The sequence below is a fragment of the Crotalus tigris genome, unplaced genomic scaffold (assembly GCF_016545835.1).
Source record: "Crotalus tigris isolate CLP2741 ecotype Arizona unplaced genomic scaffold, ASM1654583v1 scf7180000018559.1332295, whole genome shotgun sequence".
Lineage (NCBI taxonomy): Eukaryota > Metazoa > Chordata > Lepidosauria > Squamata > Viperidae > Crotalus > Crotalus tigris.
Window position 1 is genome coordinate 42,621 of NW_024097076.1, and position 23,694 is coordinate 66,314.

The 23,694-nt window shown below is 35.3% G+C and overlaps 1 protein-coding gene across 1 annotated transcript; it reads right to left on the minus strand.

Moving 5' to 3' along the window:
- Positions 1–248: 248 nt before the first annotated feature.
- On the minus strand, positions 249–23,252 carry NUDCD1 (NudC domain containing 1). The gene is made up of 10 exons (XM_039354538.1): positions 23,007–23,252; positions 20,022–20,176; positions 18,974–19,159; positions 16,092–16,275; positions 14,703–14,888; positions 13,043–13,250; positions 12,267–12,414; positions 11,409–11,534; positions 2,620–2,776; positions 249–1,122 (listed from the first exon to the last, which is right to left on the minus strand). Exons 1-10 carry the CDS (start codon positions 23,221–23,223, stop codon positions 830–832), a joined length of 1,860 nt encoding a protein of 619 aa, XP_039210472.1. The 5' UTR covers positions 23,224–23,252; the 3' UTR covers positions 249–829.
- Positions 23,253–23,694: the final 442 nt, after the last annotated feature.

Here is a 23,694-nt window from a genome sequence, read left to right on the forward strand (position 1 = left end):
GTAAGTCTTGTACAAAATATGATGTGTTCTTTTATCTAGAACTGTTTATCTCATGGTAAAATCTACTTTCCCAGCCAGATTATCTTTAATGTATCTTAATAAGTTTGTTTCTCCTAGTAAAATCTTACATACAGCCATTTTAACTCACAGTATTTTCAAATGATATCAGCTCAGAGAAGACTATTTCTAACAAATCTTTACATTTTCTCAAATCTATTTTTAATGTCAAGATAAAGAACACTGAAACCTTTTCATTTTTTAAAAAAAATTACTTTATTTCTCAAGTGGATGAGGATTTGCTTCCGGAAACCAGATACAATCCAACTGCAATTACCACATTTGCACATAATGAGAATGCTGAGCTTCAATTAAAAATATGCTTAAGAAAAGTGGATGTACATATTCAGTATAATTTGTTCAATGAGCCAATGCAAGCATTTTGTGAAAACATTTAAAGTAAATTTTAAAAAATCCAATCCAAACAAAACAAAACTAAAAATGTATCTACTTAGTGGCAAATTACATTTTCAGAGTGTCTTAATTGATTCAGGAGGCCAAATAGAAACAGTTACAATAAAAAGCTTTAAGGCAATTTGAAAATAATAATACATTTATTAAAAAATAAGTCTCCAACTGCTTTCCTCCTAAATATACAACAAAACAATGTTGATCATCCTTTAGGAGACAGTACACATTATATTGCATTACATCTTTGCAATATAGTTGATACTGGTATTCTGTACTTTTGTGCTACATTTTGGAGTCATACCTGGAGCTCATTATGAATGCAGAGAGATCAATGATATATGTTATCATTATGAGACCATGATTAATTCTCATTGCTTACTTTTATTATAAATAGAGCTTTTGTTGTGAGAACATACAATCTCTCATTTGTTGCTTGGAAACCCAAAAAAGGATCATGTGTTTCCAGAGTTGCTACCAACTGCTTAGCAAGCTGATTAACTTGTCTGCCTTCCTTTCGATTGTAGAGAACAGTTGTTAGAGGACTTGGCTGGCGATATATGAATACTCTTCGCAGGCACTCACAAAGGGCAGAATATGAGTGGTCTGGTGCACAAGCCATGAATTTCTTGTCTTGCTTGGATGCCTGCACATAACCTGAAACACACATAGCCAGCAAAAGCAAGTAATTATTTTTTTTTATCTCACAGACCAGTTGTTATTGTGTGACCTTATGCTCTCTTGTTTTATGCAGTATAAGATGTGTTATGGGGCACAACTTTTTCTCTGGGATTCAACTGGATAAATGTGCACAGCTTTGTATCCTCAGGACTGGACTATTGTTAATAGAATAGATTTGGGATGTTTTGGGAAACTACAAAGACACACAGTTATGGCAAACATGTTAAGAGGATAGCACATGAAAAATACTTTAGTGGAACGCCGTGTCTAGATTGGTTCTCCAGAGCTTTTCAGTGCAGCATTTGAACTCTATGAAATGTTGCTCTCATTCTAATTTAAAGTAAATATCAAATGAAACTGAGTTTCTAAAGCTTAAAGAATTACATGGACTATCTTTGACACATCTATTTAAGCCTTTAATTGTACAGTTGGCAAGATATTTCTAATCTTTCATTATACATGGGGAGTGAAGCAATATTTTCCTTGGAACCTATTACTGGAACAGATTATCACCAAAGTGTTACATTATATGCCATATTGCAACAAACTAATAAACTAAGAGGAAAATGTTGCTAGTTTTTAATCAAACTCTTAAGATAAAGCCAAAACAAAAAGGGCAGATTTTTTTCTATTTGCAACTTAACAAAAATCCTGGACATTTTAGTTTTTTTCCCAAATAGCATCTTTAAGCTTTGAAACTGTACACTGACAGGTTCCTATTTTCACTTTTCCAGGCAATATCAACAGACATTAATTTTCTTCTTTTACAGACCAGACTTGTTCGTTTATTGGTATAAATGTTTCCATTTCTCTTTGCAATGCATACATATAATGCAAGGAATTTTATAAGCAGAAGCAAAGCACAATTTAAAATGACTGAAAGATGTGGGCGTCAATGAAAATGTACACAGAGGCAATAATAAAAACATAATAAAAACTTCATACCAGAGAGAAGGTGGAATTAACATCTAAAATTTAAGCTGTCTTTTAGAGGATATCAGATTCTCTGGTATAAATGGCTGTCCAACCTTAGATTGCCAGGGTGCTATGACTATCACAAATAACTTTTGACTAGAATCTGTTGTAGTTAACTCAGCATAAAGATGTTGGAAATACCAGGTAAGTTTCTTCAGGAAAATTTCATTTAATTTGGGCTTTTATCCTCTACTGGATATGGAGATGGCCCACACTTGTAGCAATGAACAAATGTATTCTCTTTATATTCTCCCTAACACTTCAGAAGTTTTCTTCTCTAAAGCTAGTTTCTAATTCTGAAAAATATAGATTTGATGAGACAACATTTCAATTGCTATACTGATCTCTTTTATCACAAGTTTGCTATTTTCTGAGATAGTGATTCCCAAGACTCAGCACCAAACAAATTTTAATGGGAAACTTTGCAATATGAACACAGATGACTGGACTAAGTGGGAAAGCGCTTCAGAATATTGTTCAATCAGAGTCTTCCCTTACCTAATGCATTGAAGGTAGAAATGTGCTCCCACTTGTCTTGCTGATCTGGACGGGGCTGCCAGAGAAGAGCATCAACATCATGGCGTAAGGAGAAGCACGGCATTTCCTTAGGATCTACCACTGTTGAGAAAAGATACTGATTGCTTCCAAGGTTTACCTGCAGGATTAGGAAAAGCAATCTTATTTATTTCCAAAGATTCCAGAAAGTATTAACTGACTACACAGAACACAACAATATCAGTAAAAAAATAATAAGTTGAGTGGTCCAAATCTCTGTTTGTTGCATTTTCCAGTCCAGTACTGATCTGCTCTAAAGGATTAGGATTTGGGGATTGGAGGATCAGCACACACTATATAAAACTGATATTATTCAGTTGTGCTCCCTGACTCAGTATGGCATACTGTTTTTAATGCTGGCTCTACAGATTCTGATCTTTATTTGGTGATGAATCTTATTGGGAAAACACAGAGTAATTTATTAATTTTATAACCTTTTCCAATATAAGTAATATTCAGGATGATTAACAAGTTTTTTTTTAAAAAAAAACAACAAAATCAAACCAGTACAAGTTAAACAAAAGTAAGTTTTTCACTATTACTTACTGTGCAGTATTATATTTCAAAAGACTTATACCAAGAAAAACTTTTTGGAGGCATCATTGTGAGAATTTTATGTGGGATGTCTATATAGGTTGTAGAATTCTGTGGGTTACACTTAAGCTGGAATAAAGATTGCTATTTAAAGCCTATGAACTTGGGAATGGCTATGTTCCTTTAGAAAGGCAGCTTTTATTTGTCTTCCCCCAGACCTATAAATGACATTAGCACATAGTAAAAAAAGTCTGCTGCATACATTTAAACAGCAATAACAATTAGGATGGTTGATACGCCAAACCATTAAAGCTGCTGTTTCCAACAGAAGCAAAAAAAAAAAACTATTTTATGCCAATTTAAACACATACCTATTTTTTTCAGACTTTGAATAGAATCCAAATAAATAAATCACTCTATTTTGCATATGGAAAAGGTTATAAGCTGGTCAAAAAAGATCCAGAGGCTACATATTCAACACCATTCATTGTATCTTGTAAGAAAAACAGTTGCCTCATTGCTGAAAACCAAGGTTCAGAATTTGTAATCAAATTCTTAATCCAGTATCATCTTTCCTGAAATACTTAATTTTACAATGAATTTTGCGCATTACTACAAATGCCTAGGTCTCTCAGTAAATATGCTCTGAGTAGCAAGATGCCAATTACAAACACTCCATTGCATTTTTGTCCTTGCAGCTGAAGCTCTCGTTCTATATGAAACCCTGGAAAGTTCTTCATACCATAGAAGGATGCAACTTTGGTTTTAAAACTCTGAAGGGATTGAAAATGGAATCTTTTTCATAGTTACCCTATGGCCATTTCACACAAATTGAAGTTTTGAAACATGGTTTGTCACATTATAAGGATAGCATATTACCTCCTAGGTACTTATTTAGCTTTGCTGAGTTCAATAGTTTCATACCAATGTTTTAAATAAATCAAAATCAAAAGGTACATATCTTAGCAGAGGATAAACCATGCTCCAGATTTTTTTAAAAAATAGAAACTTTAATTAGAATTTCTTAATTTATAGTTTTAGCACCTATAAAATAAATAAGAGCTGCTTACAGATAATATTCTACATCTTTTGAACTGCTAAATTATTTATAAGCAATCAAAAATTAGCAATATTTATATTTACGTTAAGACTGTAAGGAAGCCTTACTGGATTAGATCAAAACCAATATTCCTTCAACATTTTGATTCTCACAGTGGCCAAATGTTTATGGGTTCTGACAAGCAGGCAGTGCAGACATCTCTCTCCCCCTCCCAATCCTTGCTATTATTTCCTGCTACCATCTGGAATCCTGAACCCCCATTACAGAGGTAACATTAAACTTTCCAATGTAGTACGGTAATTCTTGATAGATCTGTCCTCTATGCATTTATACAATCTGATTTTAAGACCATCCAAGTTACTATGTAGGTGATAATGCATTCTCTCTCTTTGGTTGGAGAACAGATTTGACCCTTATGTCTATTCTCATTCATTAATCTGCCTCACTACATAAATTCTGATCCTGACGCCATTTTCTTCAAGGAATGCTTGACTTTTCAAACATTGCTTGCTCCCCTTCTATTCTTTGCCTGTAGGAAAGGTTTATGAAACACTTTTATAATTCTGATTGTTTTCTTCTGCATTGTTCCATCTTTTACTATATACTTTTACAAATGCCACAAATACTGTAGACAGTATTCCAAATGTGGACACATCACAGAACTATACAGAGGCATTAAATGTTGGCTTTTAATTCAATCCCCTTTCTAGTGATCCCTATAATAGATTTTTGTCAAAATCTTCATGACTTCCAGATCACTTTCTGATTAACTACAGATGCCCCACACCCCATCAGTCTCATCAGATGTGTGTATGGAGGATGGAGGATTGTCTCAATGTGTATCGCTTTATATCTATTTAAATAACTGCATCTGTCATTTCTAAACATTCATCTAGTTTGCACTGAGTTATTTAGCTCTGTTCACAATCAGGTTTGTTTTTTTTTTTTTTTTTTTTTTTGGTAAAACTTTCCTAAATAGTTTTTAAAGCATTATCTACAGTACATACCTGGATTTCTTATTAGCTAATCCTAAATTCAAATTATTTATGAACAAGTTCAAAAGCAGTGGACCTAACATAGATCATTTTTTTATACTGCCTTCATTACTTTATCAATAACTCAAGGTAGAGAACATGCGTAACACTCGTTCTTCCTATTTTCCCTGGGCTGAGACAGAGTAATTGGCCCAAAGTCACTCAGCTGGCTTTCATGCCTATGGTGGAGTTAGAATTCATAGTCTTGCAAAATTCTTCCTCTAACTCTCTTCCACTGAGAAAAAAATGCCCATTTATTCCTTTGTTTTGTTGACCCAATTATCAATTCCCAAAAGAACAGGTCCTCTTATCCCATGACCAACAAATCTATTCAAAAACCTTTGAAGAGAAACTTTATCAATGACTTTTTGAAAATTCAGAGATAGTGCCAACATTTATGTGGTTTTCAACACTCTCAAAGTACTCTAAAAGTTTGGTGTGGCAGAATTTAACTGAGTGGTACTTATGCTGCTTTCCTCTTTATAAGGTTTGTTCTTCTATATCAGGGGTGTCAAATTGCCGGCCCACAGGCCAGATGCATCACGTGGAAGCCAAGCCCACCCCATTGCTGGCAATGGCAAAACCATCCCGATACATTGTGTGATGTCACATGACGTCACGAGTTTGACATGTCTGTTCTATATGCTTAAATATTGTTTCCTTGTTCCTCATTTCTATCAATTTGTCAGGAATATGTTAAGCTGATTGGTCTATAATTTCTCAACTATCTCCTGTGTCCTTTTTAAAACGCTGTACAGTTTGTAGTTATAGTCTTATCCACATGAAGTAAATCAACAACAAAGAATCTCCAGACAGAAGAGAATTTCCATTTTATCGGAATGAAAAATTTAATGCAAATGTAAAATGTCCTTTCCATCTGTAAATTCTTTTAACTTTAAAAAAAAGAACAGATAAGGTAGTAATTATATATATATATTACAAATCCCATTTTGTTCTGACAAATAAAATCCACATGACAATATGCAAAAGGTCAGCTTACATGGCTGAATAATTAAGTGATAAACAAAAAAAATATTACTGCAATTTAATGTGGTTCATTACACCAAGGTATAATTTTAAATATCATACTTTTTTTCTACCCTAGTAACAAAAGCAATTGAATAAAAGTTGCATTAAAACTAAAAAAAAAAAAAAGGTCACATATGGCAATCACGTGGTGACACTCCCAACAACTGTGTGAGATTTGCCTAACTACCGCAACTGGAGCTACCCATAGAAAGGCAAACTGGCTTGAGAGCAACTTTAGTATAATGGTTAAGGTATCTGGCTAGATCAGGGGTAAGCAACCTTGGCTCTTTTATGACTCGTGGACTTCAACTCCCAGAATTCCTGAGCCAGCCATGCTGGCTCAGGAATTCTGGGAGTTGAAGTCCACGAGTCATAAAAGAGCCACGGTTGCCTACCCCTGGGCTAGACAGAAACTGGGAGGTGTTCTTGTCCACCTAAGGCACAAAGCCATATGGATGATCTTGGGCTAATCACACTCTCTCAGCTGTAAGAAAGAGACAACGACAAGCCACTTCGGAAGAACCTTGCGAAGAAAACTGCAGAGCTTGCCCAGGCAATCACTGACACCAAACACAGAATAAGAGAGTTGGGAGGGATCTTGAAGGTCTTCTAGTCTAATCCCCTGCTCAAGCAGGAAACCCTATACCGTTTTAGACAAATACTTGTCCAACCTCTTCTTAAAAACCTGCACTGATGGAGCATCCACAACATCTGGAGGCAAGCAATTAGTTGCTCTAACTATCAGGAAATTTCTCCTTCATTCTAGGTTAGTTCTCGCTTTATTTCCATCCATTGCTCCTTGTCCTGCCTTCAGATCCTTTGGAGAATAGGTTGACCCCCCTTCTTCTTTGTGGCAGCCCCTTAGATATTGGAACACTGCTATTATGTTGACCCCTAGTCAACACAACTGAACGGAAGAAAAAAAGACAATATGAAACATGATGCTATGTTAGGCTTGCTGTATTTACACAGTATTCTTGTCACCAAGTCTCTTGCACAAAACTTTATTGTTCCTAATGAGACTATAGATCAGTGGTTCTCAACCTTTTTAATGCTGCGACCCCCAACCGGTCGTAAGTCGAGGACTACTCAACTGGTTCAACACTGTTTGCAGAATGGGACTTTTGGCGGGCTCAGCAGGGCAGAGACAGCCTGGACAATTCCTGTTGGCTTTTGAAAGCCAATAGAATTAGACTCTATTCGAGAGAGTCTATTCTATTGGCTTTCAAAAGCCAATAGAATAAAAGGGAGTAGCACAGCTAAGGAAAAGGGGGAAAAAAATGGCGGACTGCATTGTTTGGCGACCCCTGTGAAATGGTCGTTCAACCCCAAATGGGATCTCGACCCACAGGTTGAGAACCACTGCTATAGATGATGGCTTACAAATTCATTCCTTTGGGATATTAAAGAACAAAAACCAACAATGAAACAATGTGGTATCAATTTTACCAACAAATACATAATTGTACTATGTTTTTGTTTCAACAAACTAATATTCACAGCAGCTTAAATGTCTGATAATTATAATGAAGTGCTTTTGTCTACTCATTGTCAAAAAAGAACTCAATTCAACTTCAGGATTCAGAAAAAAAACAAACTTATATTATTTCAACAGCTGTTGTGAAAATGAGATTTTCGATATTGTAATATTTTCACAAATCATCTGAGGATGCAATATACAGCATGTATATTTTTTGTGAAAAGCAAGATGCTAGAAGTGTTATGTTTTGCTGAACACATAATGGGGCTGTTTGGAATGGTTCTGACAATCTCTAATGTTGCTTATTAGTTTATAAATTTCATTTATTTTGGTTTTTTAAAAAAATTCTCAATTACTGAAATGCTACTAAGGTCTTAAGTGCAAGAACTGATCACAGCTCACTTTTTTCAATGCTGCTCTAAATTCAAATAGTTGTTAAAACAATGGTCATTAAGTGAGGATTCCCTGTAAATATAACATACTCTTTCAATATAAGCTGTAACGGGAAGCTTTTACTAATTTTCTGAAGCTTTTTGGTGGAGTTACTTTCATCCTAAGACTTTCTATGCTGGAAGATAACTCTTGCATACCTACCTAAATTTATATATTTAAAAAGACCTGAAGAAGTACAGAATTATCTTTTGAGGCTCATTTTTATCAAATTGGAATAAAAATAACGTGATTTCTGGATCTGAGACCATTGTAATGGATCCTTCCTCTACAGCTGTAAAGGCCCAGGGATTTAAAACAAACAAACATTTGTTTTCATTATTTTCTGGGCAATTTATGGCTGTGACAATTTAGAAATCTAGAAAAATGGTTTTCATTTGAATCCATAACATTTTATTTGTAATGATATATAATGGAGTTAAGATACAAGAAAATGAATCTATACACAGAACTATATTTTTTAAATTTTACATATAATTATTTTGTTAAAAAAATAACAAAGTGATTTTATAGCTGTGAAAAAATCAATAAAAATAAAATATGGCTAGATTACAATTTGGGGGAGGGGGAAGTTCTGTATTCTTTCTCTCCTCAGCCAAAAAACAGAAACAAAAATAATTCTAGAAGGGACATTTTTCTTTTACTTCAATGCTTCTAAACTTATATCTCTGTTCCTTCGTGCTCAACATGCTGTTGCCCTAATCCTGCATTTTTATGTAAACTCAGTAACAATATTTATAGCACTTAAGACTTATATACCGCTCCATAATACTTTACTCACTGGAGAAGGGCCTAATGCTGGGAAAGATTGAGGGCAATAGAAGGAGGGGACGACAGAGAATAAGATGGCTGGATGGAGTCACTGAAGCAATAGGTGTGAACTTAAATGGACTCCAGAAGATGGTAGAGGACAGGAAGACCTGGAGGAACGTTGTCCATGGGGCTGCGATGGGTCGGACACAACTTCGCAATTAAAAACAACAACAAAATGCTTTACAGCACTCTGAGCATTTTACAGTGTAAACAAATTGCCCCCAACAATCTGTGTCCTCATTTTACTGACCTAGGAAGGATGGAAGGCCGAGTCAATCTGTGCCACTGTCAGGCTCAAACTCCAGGCTATCTATGGGCAGAGTTAGCCTGCACTATTGCTCCACCAGTGGTTAGAATGCAATATTAGAACGCAGTATTGAGTTAGAAACATTAACCCTTTAATTTAATTTTAATAGTAAGACCTATCCACAAATGCTCAAAATTAGGCACGGTATCATTTTGAGTTGTAGTGAATTAAAAATCTAGTAGTATCATCACAGCAATGGCCAAGTCACTTTGGTTAGGAACTCCAAGTTATACTATCATTTACAAAGCTCAGCATCCCATGCAGTTTTGCATTCAAAGAAAAATGACAATATGGATGGAACTTCTCCACCTGATGCCCAATGGTTCCATTATATTAGGGGTGGACAACCTTTTTCTTCTGCGGGACAGCACTTCCTGTTCTTGACTTGCTTGGTGGGCACAGGGAATGATTACTGGTATCAATGGAGTGGATAAAGTTTTCAAACTCAATTCCTTTTTGCATGGGAATTTGCAGGGAATTTGCACTGTGTGCAGAGTTAGCCTGCAATAATGCATTCTAACCATCCTACCACCAGTGTCTTAAATCTCACCCCCCCCCCTAAAAAAAATAGCAGTCAGCTTCTGAGAAAATTTTAATACATTTTTCTCTTCAAAATACCACAACCTGGCATAAAGAAAAAAAAAAGGAGCTGAAAATTGTGCCCTGCTTACTCTGGGCTGACCAACTGTGTTATGTAACTCTCAAGGTTGGGAATCCTGGGAGTGATAGTCTAATATATTTGGAAAGCACCAGGTTGAGAAAGACTAATATAGACTGAAGATCTAAGCTTCAATAAGCCTATGGATACATTCATCTTGATTGCACCCAGCTAGAAGTTAATACTTGTTCTGCTGCTTCTAAATGTCAAGTTGTGTAAGTACTGGGAATCTGAAAAGGTGAAGTTTATTTTTGGTGATAGTAAGAGTATATTGCTGAACAGCAGATTTTAAATTAGGTCGACGTGACCCATTACAATGAGCTGGGTGGTTCATGGCTAATGAAGCACTGGGTGGTTCATGGCTAATGAAATGTTATAGCATGACAGTCATTTTAGCTTTAAGGGTTCAAGCTGACACTAGTGATAAGGTGTTTAACTGACCAATTCTTGGTGGCCACACAAGATATGATGATGCAGATAAAGTAATATGAGGAAATTCAACTATTGATTGTTTCAGGAAAAAAAAAAACCTGAAAAGTATCATGAAGAAAGCAAGTGGTAGTACAAATTCATGGAGATTACAGTTATATGTGATTTGGGGGAATAGCACCTTAAATTGGAACCTATGTTTTTATACAGAATTCTTTTAATAAATGATTATTGGGATAAACAGGTCTATCCATTTGATGTGTATTACTTGACAGCTAAAATAGATCTCAGGCTTTTTTCTTGACCGATTATGTCTCATCCAGTCAATGTTGTCTCTTAGCAACCACACAGGCAGCTTTTCCCCAGTATGATGAACACGGCTCTTCGTGCCACCCAAGGCTGCACCCATCACCACCATAATTGAATCCATCAACCTTGCTACGAATCACCCTCTTCTTTTTCTAGCTACTTTCACCAGTATTAATAACTTCTAAAGAGACACAGGTCTTCACATAATATGTTCAGAATATAGGCATTTCAACCTGGTCATTTGTGCCTCAAGTGATAACTCTGAATCAATTTGTTCAATGATCCATTTGTTTGTTTTTGCTGCCCGTGATGTTCTCAGGAACCTTTTCCAACATCAGAGTTCAAAAATCTGTCAATACTTTCTATCCTTCTTCTTCAAAATCCAACTGTCATTTCCATAGAGTCTCATGGGAAAGCCAATGCTGATCTTTGCAAACAAAAGCATGTCATCTGATTATCTTTCCAAGGCTTTCCTTGGAATCTTGGAATGGTTAGCCTATACCTGAAGGAACAGGATGACTTTTTAAAAAACCCTCAATGAAAATAAAAAAGCAAAGTCTCCCTTACTTCCTCCAAAAACGTGCTGAAAGCAATCATTATGGAATTTAAGAATTTAATCCAATGCTTACCACATGAGTGATCTTCATGGTATCACCGTCAAATCTACATAAACTTGTACTATCTTCAAGGAAAATGTCGCATTCTTCCAGCTCTTGAGCATTACATCGAGGAGTTTCTTTGTTATGATCTGGATTCTGAAATCAGGAATTAAATTTAGCTTTCTATGCATTCTGTGAGCCGACATTAATAAAATAACAGTAAAAAAGAAGCGTGTGATATAATAAATCTATAAACAAGTATTGCATCCAGTATTTCATTGATACCTTTAAAAAGGTATCGTTCTATGAATGTATGCTTTTGTTTTGTTTCATTTTGTTTACTGTTTTGTATTTTATTCTCTATAAAACAATAAATAATAATAATGATAATGATGATGATGATGGTAATGATAATGATAATAATAATAATAATAATAATAATAATAATAATAATAATAATAATAAAAAAGGTCTAATTCCAGTATATAGTCAATTCATAGGAGCATGAGATAACTGCATCCTAAATTGAAACAATTCAGATTGCAGGTTGGGAAACAATGATTATTTCTCATTAAAAAAACTGGAAACTTGGAATTTTGGGAGGACAGTTGTGCTGAGTTTTAGTCCCCTTCTTTTTATGTTTATGCATATTGAGCTTTTCTTCAAAAGGATGCAATCATTTAATTTCATATCTATAGTTTGAAATATGCCCATCACTTTCAGTCTACCTAAAGATAACTAAGCACAATATATAAAGCCAATCACTGTAGGATATTCAACAAAGTACGATTTCAAAAATCATGCAACATACAATTTAATCACTAGATTGTAATATATTTTGCTATGTATATTTATATATTAAAACCACACATTTTATCATCAGTTTACCATTTCATCAGAAGTAAGATACATCAGCTGCTCAGCTATTGTGGCACTTTGAGCTGGGTCCATAATAAATTCCCCCCGACAGTCACCAATTATCAGTTCTGGCCATAAACGCTTTTCTTCTTCCTTCTTAATTAAAATTATCTCTAATCTAGGAAGGGATAAAATAGATAAACATTGATAAGCCATGAGCAAAAGTAGAATTCAGGACTTAATATTAAATAAACTATATTAATCTATTCACAATACTTTGATAGTAGTGAGGTGCTTCAAGGAAACCCGACTATGAATTCACACCTATACTGTAGATGGTGTCCTTTCACTGGAACAGTCTAGAATTAAATCATTCCTTAAAAATCTCTGCCTCTAGGCTTTATATGCCATGTCTTCTCCTCAATTTTGATGACTGACAGCAATTCCAAAAATATAAGGAAAAACAAACCATCTGCAATAGGAAGGTGAGTAGATCATATTGGTTTATAGAAAAACTTCAGTTATGGATAAGTACTTGATTCAACGTTATTGTATTTTATGAATCAGACATGGGTGACCACCTATTTACAAACTCACATGTTAAATGATACAGGGACTGCTTTGCTGAATGCTACATACTACCAACATTCATTACATTGTGGCAATCTACACTAAAGATATTCTAGTAATGCCACCACCTAGTTACCCCTTTCCCCATTAAATAAAAAATGAATAATGGCAATAGGCTACAGATGGAAATATGTAACAAATTCAACATATCAAGTACACAACACTAAAATAAATACCTATTTTCTTTAATTATCCATGTGGAGCTTTCATGGTCAATCAATGAAAAAAGGTCACCTTTCAGGATAGGAAACTGTGGATCTTTCAATGCTACACTGAGCTGATTTGGAGAAAAGCTGACATGTATATCTTCTTTGGTAAAGTTTTCATGGAGTCGGAAAATGATTGTCAAATCATCTTCAGTCTGTTGCCAGTAATATAGAGGTTCTGTAAACAGAAGCACATAAGGGGAGTACATAATTAGCTAAAGGCTAAAACATTGAAGATTTGTGGAATAGCTGTCAAAAAAAACCAGTTATTAGTACAACAAAATGTTGTATTGCCTAGCTGTCTGAAACTAGAAAAAGAAAAGTAACAGCAGCTCCAAAGTTCATCTGTCATTATTTAAAATCTACTAGGAAGGTACAAATAATCATTAAATATGAAGAGAATAAAAAATTCAATGCATAGATAAATAGAATCATAACAGTTGCAAAGGGGGCATTTAAACTATTAGTTCAATCTACTGCTCAGTGAAGAAATGCAAATTAAAGTAGCCCAGAAATATGACCACCTAATTACTACTAAAACACATCCAAATGAGGGGTTTCATGATCAAACTGCTATTAATATTAAGAAGTCTTTTCTAGCACTGAAAAGTATAATCATATCCCCTATTAGTCATCATTTATCAGGGTTAAACATATTAATTCTTTTCCATTTTTCATCACTTAAGTTTGTAGTCCCTGATTATCTTCACTGCCCTATGTTGAAATTGTTAACAATTTTTCAGGATCCATAAATCATGGAGCCCAGAACTAGATGCAATAATCTAAAGAATGACCAAAAAAGAAAAGAGCAGAATAGTTATTTATATATCCCAATGCAGGTTGGATTGTATGTAATTATATTCTAATGAATTAAATGACAGGTCTGTTAGTCATAGAGTTGTCATTTTTGCTTGATTGTTCCCATTTATAAAATCACACTAACAATTATATCCTATGAATCATTAGAAAACATTATTACTGTCATCTTAGACACTAACTGAACAGTATAAGATAATCCTACCACAAATGTACCGTAATTTACTAAGACATCAATATAATATAGAACATACTAGCTTTTAAAAATCAAAGTATCATTTTCCCTTATTTGGCTACACAGGATAAATGAACCTATTAGTATGGATTTTTTTTCTAGCAACTTCGCTAGCTAAAAAGGCAGAAGCTTTTGAATGAATAACGCTACCCACCATTTATAATGTCTGAACCAGGCTATGATAGTACTTCTGAGAAGTCTACTTATCTACTGAGAAATTTACTTCTGTCACACGAATGAACATAAATTGGATAATGTCTACATCAGCACAGCTTCTTACAATCGTACAATCATTAACCATTGAAGGCTTTGGCAGGTTAAATATTTAAACAGATGGAAAGCTCATTGCATACAGGTAAATATATTGCAACTCTAACTTCTATGATTACTTCTTTTAACTTTAAAAACTGTGTGACAAGTTAACAAATCAAGGTACGTAAACATAGAAGTTGCTTTTGAGATTCTGGGATTAGATCACTGACTATCACATGGTTATACTGAAGAATTTTCAAGCCTGCATGATTGTAATTATGTTTTCCACTATAAAGCTTCAGGATAGCAGGAATGGTAGGGAGTTACCTTTCCTGTTTACTTCTGTTTTCTCCTTTTCATTTTCATCTTGTTTGGTCTCGCCATTCTGCAAAAGAGTATAGGGCTTGTAAGAGATAACCATCAGGCCACTGCCATCTGGTTCTAGAGCTGCATAATGAGGAACAGATTTTCCTTGAAGAACTCGGCGTTTGGAGACTTCATACACTTCTTCACCTGATTAAAAAAAAAAACTTTTAATTTCTTAATTCCTCCAATTTTTAAAGGATAAGCAATTCAACAATACCTTGATCATACCAAAATTTGGAGCATAATTTGTCTTTGGAATGCTTTAATACAGCCTTCATGAAAGGAACCAACCAACATGGAGTGCTTGAAAGAGCGTTATGTAGATATAGGAGCACAGAGGTGGCGCAGCATTAGAGTGCAGTACTGCAGGCCGCTTTAGCTGACTGTGTTCAGCAGGTCAGCAGTTCAAATCTCACCGGCTCAAGGTTGACTCAGCCTTCCATCCTTCCGGGGTAGGTAAAATGAGGACCCAGATTGTTGGGGGCAATGTAAATATATATATATATGCATTGCTTACTGGTGTACACCGCTTAGAGAGTGCTTGCATTTAAAGCGGTATATAAGTCTCATAAAATAAATAAATAAATAAATAAATAAATAAATAAATAAATACTCTCCTTATAACTCCAAGGTTAATTACACCACTAACAATTCTTCTGGAATATCTCAAAATCCTCATTTGCACGATGGTGTGTTGAATATATTCAACGTCTTAAATTATTTGTAAAAAAATGATAAAGATGTGATAGAAATAAAAAAAATGTAAATGATCTTGTGAAGCTTGTTGGGTTCAGAAAGAGTGATCAGCCCAAATTAACTCAGCTAGCTTTCCATTTTCTACCCTGCCTTATGTCCAGAGCTCAAGGCAGGGTACGAGGGCATACTCCTCTCATTTTTCTATATAATATGAAATTGGCTGGGCTGAGAGAAAGTGACTAGCTCAAATTCACTAGCACATTTTCATGACTGATTTCTATGGCCAGGCTCTGCCTTAAGCTATTCGAAAAGATGACTGCTTGTAGTACAGAGTCTATTTCAGCCATCTGAGATTGTTTCTATACATTTTTGGGGAACAGAAAAGATAAGGAAACATTTATTGAAAAGGAACTTCTTTAACTTCAATGTGATTTACTATTATTTTTAATGTCATCCTGCCTTACCATATTTTCTTTTAAGACCTATTTTCTAACAGCTCTTCCAAACATTTGCAAATTTGTATTTATATTTTTTCTCCATTCCCTAAGGTAATAGTTTCCAGAATTCCTACTGTAAGAATGTAATAAATGTGTATAGATAGCCAGTGAACTTTCTTTCATATAGCAGCAAAATCAAACCAAGTGAAACACTCACCCTCCTTAGAAGTATTCACAACTGTAGCCCACTCCAAAGAAACATGAAAGCCGCTGCCTTGTGCATCCAATTCATCTTTTTCTATTCGTAAGAGCAACACACCAACTGAACGTGAGTCTGACTGCAAAAACGATGTGCTGTGGACTATAATAAAGGGAGTCTCAAACTCTTCACTGAATAATATCTGGAGAAAGAAGGAACTTTAGTAAGCAACTGAGTAATATTTTCTGAGTTCACAATGCATTCTTCAGATCTAATAGAAAAGACTATCAACCTGTGTTTTTGTGATGGTAACTCAGTATATACTATTTCCAATAAACACAGTTCATCTAACAGGAAAAGAAAATACTTATTTGAAGTGTTTTAGATGTTGCTGATGGTATATGATTATTTGATTCCAATTTTAAGATTTTTTCCCCATACAAATAAACTGTTATTGGTCCAAGATCTTCCATCTTTATAACTGAATCATGTATCCAGCGCAACCTACACATAAATCTGGAGTCTAGACAATAAAACTTATTCTGCCTCTACATCTTTCAATACTAAAAATCTTTTGCAAAGGGGAAAAAGATCTTCTCAAGGCCAAATACAGTGCTCATTCAAGCCTTATTTCTAGGGATTGGCTTATCATGATGGATGAATCCTCTTATTTGTAGCTTTATTCCACAAACCACAAACACTAATATTCCTTGTATAAACTTCCTCAATCATCCAGGAAAATGATTAGATCATCACAGATATTGCTCAATCCATCATAGAAAGCTTTATGGACAAGTTGGAAGTTTGTTTACCTCTTCAAAAACCAGTTTATATTTTATGAATCAAATTCTAAGATTGATTATGAACGTATGAATAGGAAAACAAGATACTAAAAACACTCTGAAATGCCAACAAATTGTAAACATTTGTAAGCTCTGGAAGCTTACAAATGTTTACAAGATATCAATGCGGCTCTCAAGATAGAATGCATAATAAGATAGGATGGAGAGCCAATTTGGTCTAGCATTTAAGGCACTGGGCTAGAAGGAAGGAGATTGTGAGTTCAAGTCCCACTTTGGCCAGGAAAGCCAGCTGGGTGATTTTGGGGCAGGGACTATCTCTCAACCTAACTCATCTTATAACGTTGCTGTGAAGAAAACAGGAGGAGGAAGGTATAGTGGATATGTTTGCCAGTTTGAGTTCTTTGTCAAAACAATAAAAGCAGAATACAAATAAATAAATAATAGTAGCAGGATATCCCAAATTCTGAATTTAATTATTGTATTTAACTCTTGGCACAATTTCTAGGAAAAAGATAATAGTGATATTTATTTTTATTCTGCAATGAACATACTTAATATTCTTTCCTCCTATTTTCTCAAGAACAATCCTATTTGGTGGGTTGGACTGAGACAGTCGCTGGCCCAAAGTCAGCCAAGCTGGCTTTAATGCCTAAGGTGGGACTAGAACTCATACTCTCCTAGTTTCTAGCCTGCTTGCCTTAACTATTGGCTGATTTTAGGAGTCACAAAAGAATTAATGATATTAAAAAAATCCACTAAAGATTCTAAACTAGCAAAAAGCTAAATAATTCTTTTGCTATATAAAATATGGAGAAGAAATAGTTAAATTTCTATGCTGTATCTTTTTTTTCAGAAATGGCTTAAGTGTAATTTAGAATTTCTTTACTCAGAGAATGTTAGGAAATAGGGCAATCTTCAATGCTTGATAATAGTACTTTTGACACTAGCTCCAGCAAGATGCAATTAAGATCAACATGATGTTCAATTAATTAACTTTCTATATGAATTCATTTCCATAACTATTATTTGGACAAAAAAAATCCTTCCAGAAATCAACAGATCTATGCAGAAAGGCATATTTCACAAATACTTTAGAGAAAATGTATTTGTTTCTAGGAACTATAAGCCTTTATAGCTGATGTCTTTATTTTCATACTTTACATATTTCTGAACATTAATGGTTAGATTTTCTTATGACTACAAGTAATTTTTATAAATATTTTTGTTTTCTATTTAATTGTATGATGCATTTAATATTTTACAGTATCTGACTTATAACAATAATTTCCATTATAAATCATGATGGTCATAAGTCAAGGTGACCAGACCTGACTTTATGACTTCTTTGACTTAAGCAAACATCATAGTGGTTAAGTGAACACCACATTCATTAAGTGAATAATGTATTCCTACTGTCATTAAAGCATAGTCACAAGTGTGGAACACTGTAACAAGCTGTAACAATGAGCCAGTTGTCAAGCATCCAAAATATGGTCGTGTGATTGCGGGATGTGCAGCCATCAGAACTTCAGGTTGTAAATAGCTTTTGGGGATGTGTTGTAATTTCAAACGGTCAGTTAGTAGCTAGTCATTAAACAAGGACGTACAACAATGCATATGAATCCCAGAGTTTTACCTACCCCATTAATCTCAGTATTCTCAAAAGCAATTAAGTCACTCCTTTTAAGCAGGCATCTCTACATACTCCAGAGATGATTAAGCAGCTAATATGTGTTTAATTTTGACACTTGAGTTGGCTAGATTGATCTTCAAAGTGGGAAATTTAGGAGTTTAGAGACTGAGTTTTACATACATTGTCTAGAACAGTTTTGTGTGTGCATCAGACATTTGCAAAATTATAACAAATGACAATAATATTAGGTTTCCTGAGGTTAGCAGTCTTTAATGAAGAAACAAGGAGGAAATCACTTATCTTACAATTCGAAACATATATGAAAGCCAATTTGTTTATACTAAAGCAACTAAGCAGTAGAAAGAGGGTGATCTTAACCAAGCATACTCAACCATTTGAGAAAGGAGACAGCATTTAAAATATACTTAATGCTTCTTAGCATAAGACAAATTCTCAGGACTTACTTCCCACTTTTCACAAGAACCATCATCCCGCTTGCCAGTTTGAATAAGATATAGTCTTCCTGTTCCATCTGAAAGGGTAACCAAGGTGGAAGATGTGAAATGTAGTGATGCACAAAGACGATTATCACAAGCTATTAAGTCTGCAGGAAGCCTGAATACTTCTCTTGGTTTTTTTAAGGCAGTGTCCTGCAAAACAAGAAAACAAGAATATGTTTAAGCTCAAAAAACAAAGAATAAACAATCATAATAGCGTAGCTAAGCTTTTCATGGACTCTGGTGATGGTCTTTAGTCTATACATCCCAAAAATAAGCAGAAACAAAGTTAGAAATGATAAGTCAGAAGAAAACATAATCTCCTTATTAGAAAACCAATATATACTGAACAAGAATGTATGGCTATTTGATCCAGAAATTCTCTGATTAAGGGAATTCAACATTTGGCTGTGATAGGGGTGCTATTCCCCTGAAAGAATTGGCAAGTGGAATAAAAGTCAAAATCTGGGAGTATTTTTTTTACTTATGTTTCTTAGTACATTAATACATGGTTACTATTTTGGTTAGTATCTACTTCCTATTACATCAATTAGAACCACTTCTGGAATGAGATGTACAGAATACTGATACACATAATTCTTAATGTTCACCTGCACACACTCTTATCTTTTCATATTTAAATTAAAAACAGGTGCATAATAGCTTTAACTGAAGAGATATTACACACTACAAACTGCAGCCTCTTTGACAAATATGCAGATCATCCATAATTATCTATTAACAGAGAGAAGACTGTTAATTTTATTTTTTGTTTTAATTAGCTAGAATAGAATACTTTACTTGGCCAGGTGTGATTAGACATATAAATAGTCTCCATGCTCAGGGTTGGAAGTTTAAACTTCCCCATACCTAAATACTGAAATTTGTGCGGCAAGAATGTGAAAATAATATTTTTGCTGAAAATTACACATGTAGCTCTTGGACACATACTTGCAAGAAAATTTGCAAGTTTGCTGCTACAGCCATGGACATATTTATTTTATAATGAACTTACCAAAGTAACACTTAAATTCATGACTCTTCCAAGCTGATCAACATAATAAACATTATCTTGGTACCAGGAATCAAGATGTAGGTAATTATACATGCCAAATGCACGCATGTGCTCCAAGGTGTACTGATCATCTGTCAGTCTGACTTCTGCTACCGCTGAAGGGGGAAACAGAAACAGGAAAAATGCGATATTGCATAATCACTTAGGAAATGAATTTACAATATTTAACTTATGGGTCTTGTTCAAAACATAGTTTCCCTATTTAAAATAAGGGTATTATAAGTTTTGCCCAAGATACCTCAAAAGTAAATACACAGAAATCAGGCTGATAAGTAAAACTAGTATTAGAGTGCCATCTGCTGTCTCTGACTTTTCTTTAAAGCAGTGTTTCTCAACCTTGACCATTTTAAGGCATGTGGACTTCAACTCCCAGAATTCCACAGCCAGCATTGCTGGCTGTGGAATTCTGGGAGTTGAAGTCCACATGCCTTAAAATGGTCAAGGTTGAGAAACACTGCTTTAAATACTTAGGCAAGTCTTAGAAGGCATTTTTTCCCTAACAGCTTTCATAGCTTTTCATTTCCTTGGCATTCAAAAACATGAAGAAAAATTAAGTCGTGACAGCAACTTTAATCTACAAATCTACCATATCTATTTTCTTGCACCAGGACCACAAATCTCTTCAGAAACAAAGCATGCTAACATTATGGGTATGCACAGCAAGGTAAATAATTAGAAATAACTCAAATTTCATTAGTAGGACTCTGGATTATCAAGTAACAGAATACTGAAAAGTTTTCTAGTCATCACAATTTTATAACCTATTCATAAGTATATTGAAAGCATTATTATTCTCCCACATTCAACTAGTTTGCTATTACATCGTAGGGATCCCCCATAGTATTTGTCCAGCTGATCCTATCTGGCAAGGTTGACAGACTCCAGGATCTTCCAATTAAATAATACCATATTTCTGGATCTTTGCAGTGCCTGCCCTCTGGAATGAGGTTTCCTCCAAGATTTGAACGGCTGCCAAGGTAGAGTCTTGGTAGATATTACAGCAGTTACATACCAATAGTATACAAGCTTCTTTGTCACAATTATTCTTAATTCTACAGTGTTACTATACAGTAACAATAAGTTTTACCTTTGCTTAAATCACCTTAAATCACCACCATAAAATCTTAGTTTATAAATACAATTATTATGACAATAAAGTATCAGAGTACAATCAAGTTCCTAATATAATTCAATTGACTTCTTATTGATTTCTTTTGACTTATTTAAGATATTTCTTTTACGCAGAGAAAGAATGTACATTAAAGTCTACCTTTAATGAATTAGCCTGGATTAAATTTACAAGCAAGTCAGGTTTTTTTGAAAAAATATTAGTTTGAAACTATTCAGAAGAAATATACAAACTCTATATATTTGAAACCAAAGTATTTGTATACATATTAAATAATTAAGTAAAGAAATTCATGTATGTGTATGCCTATATTTTCATGCTGTTTTATTCTATAATGTATTTTAGATGCTTTTATTCTATATTGTATTTATATTGTGTTTTAACTGTATTTTAAATGTCAATACCTACTGCTGCTAAGTTAAAAATGAATATGCATTTTTATGTAAGGTACTGAAATGATTTTGCCTAATCTTTAAAATATAAGCTGGGGACCCCAAACATTTCAGTTCATCAATCCCTTCATGAATTTTCAGACAGTTGATGGATAGAACGGTATCTGGAATTGGGTAGTTTAATGAAGGATTGGGGTGACATGCTAGCAGTGTTCCAATATCTCAGAGGTTGCCACAAAGAGGGAGCCAAGCTATTCTCCAAAGCATCTGGTATAGGGTTTCCTGCCTGAGCAGGGGGTTAGACTAGAAGGTCCCTTCCAATTATTCTATTTCTATTATATTCTACCTGGAATATTTATTATCTGAAATTAATTTAATAAATACAACTTTATCCTTAACTAATAGTACTACAAAGAAGATTTTTGCTCTTTTGGATAGTCCCCTACTTATTTCTCTGGGGAATCCCAAGTTAAGCAGACTCCAAACTGATGTTTTTAGAACTTGGATGGGAGACCAACAGGAAATCTGAGAACTGGAGGAGTTTGGTGAGTGAAAAAACACCCCAGAAAAGGGCAAGCCACTTTTTAAGGAAGAAATCTACAGAACTGGTGATTTTGTGGTTAAGGCATCAGGCTAGAAGCTGGGAAACCATGAAAGCCAGCTGGTGCTCTTGGACTGGTCACTCTCTCAGCTCAACTCACCTTACAGGGTTGTTGTGTGTGGAAATTAGGAGGAGGAAGGTGTGTTGGATATGTTCACCGCCTTGAGGTATTTATAAAATAAATAACTAAATAAATATATGGGAAATAAATAAATGCAACTCCATAAAACCACGAGAAGTCAAATTTGGTTCAAAGGAATGGGAAATTAATAGTCAAAAGTTGCTTGACAGTGAGATGGCAGGCATATAAATTTAATAAATAAATAAGACAGAAAAAAATAAAATAATTAACTAAATGGATAACATAAATAGAGCCGATCACAAAAGATGATTACATGACCCTGGGCTACTGAAACTGTCATAAATGTGAACCAGTTGCCAAGCATCTGAATTCTGATCATGGGACTATGGGGATGCTGCAATGGTCGTTAAGTGTGAAAAATGATCATAAGTCACTTTTTTCAGTGCTGTTATAATTCGGAATGGTCACTAAAGGAACTGTTGTAAATCGAGGACTACCTGTATTTAAACACTCGGAGCAGAAAAACATTTCTTAAGCCTGGGACTATTCTCGGCTTTTCCTGCTCCATTTTACTCATTCTCCCGGGTTTTTGCCTGGAAGCGCTCTCCCTGTCTAGCAGGGCTCCAAATCCGGGAAGCCGAGCCACAGGGTTCCCCAACGCAGCCTGCGCTTCCCCGTACCCCAAACCTGGCCGCCAAACGGGCGCCACGCTGACACTCACGCGAGTCCAGCCCCACTTGGTAGCAGGCCAGAGGCTCCAACGAAAGCTTGTAGCCCTCGAACTTGGCGTCCAGCAGCAGCCGCTTGACGCGCAATGAACAGTTCGCCGCCGCCTCCATGCCGTAGGCCTCGGCCTCAACAGCCGCTGCTGATGAGGACAGGCTTCCGGAGAGGTCTCCAAGCCTTTCGAGTCCCGGTCGCCGCAGCGCTGAGGCCATGGCAGCAGAGACCTCCCCTTCCGCGAAGGATTTTGAGTAGGAAAGGAGTGCAGTGCCTGATGGGAATCGTAGTTTTGGAGCGCCTGTCGCAGCAGATAAGCCTTTATAGAGCTTCTGGGCGCTTCGTGCCGGGGCGTTGCAGTTTGGTGCATGGTCCTTTGCAGGATGGGGGTCAATGTTAAGGGTCTCCGTCACCCTAATCCAGAGTCTTCAAACTTGGCCCTTTTATGACTTGTGGACTTCAACTCCCAGAATTCCTCAGCCAGCGTGCCTGGCTGAGGAATTCTGGGAGTTGAAATCCACAAGTCATAAAAGGGCCAAGTTTGAAGACCCCTGCCCTAATCAATTCAGTACAAAGCAATTCTGTTCAGTTCATGAAGGTTGCTCCTTTTCTACATTTGATTGGATGTAGTGGGCAGAACTATACAAAAGTTCCTAAGATGGATATTTGGGTTACTCCTTGGTCTAAAC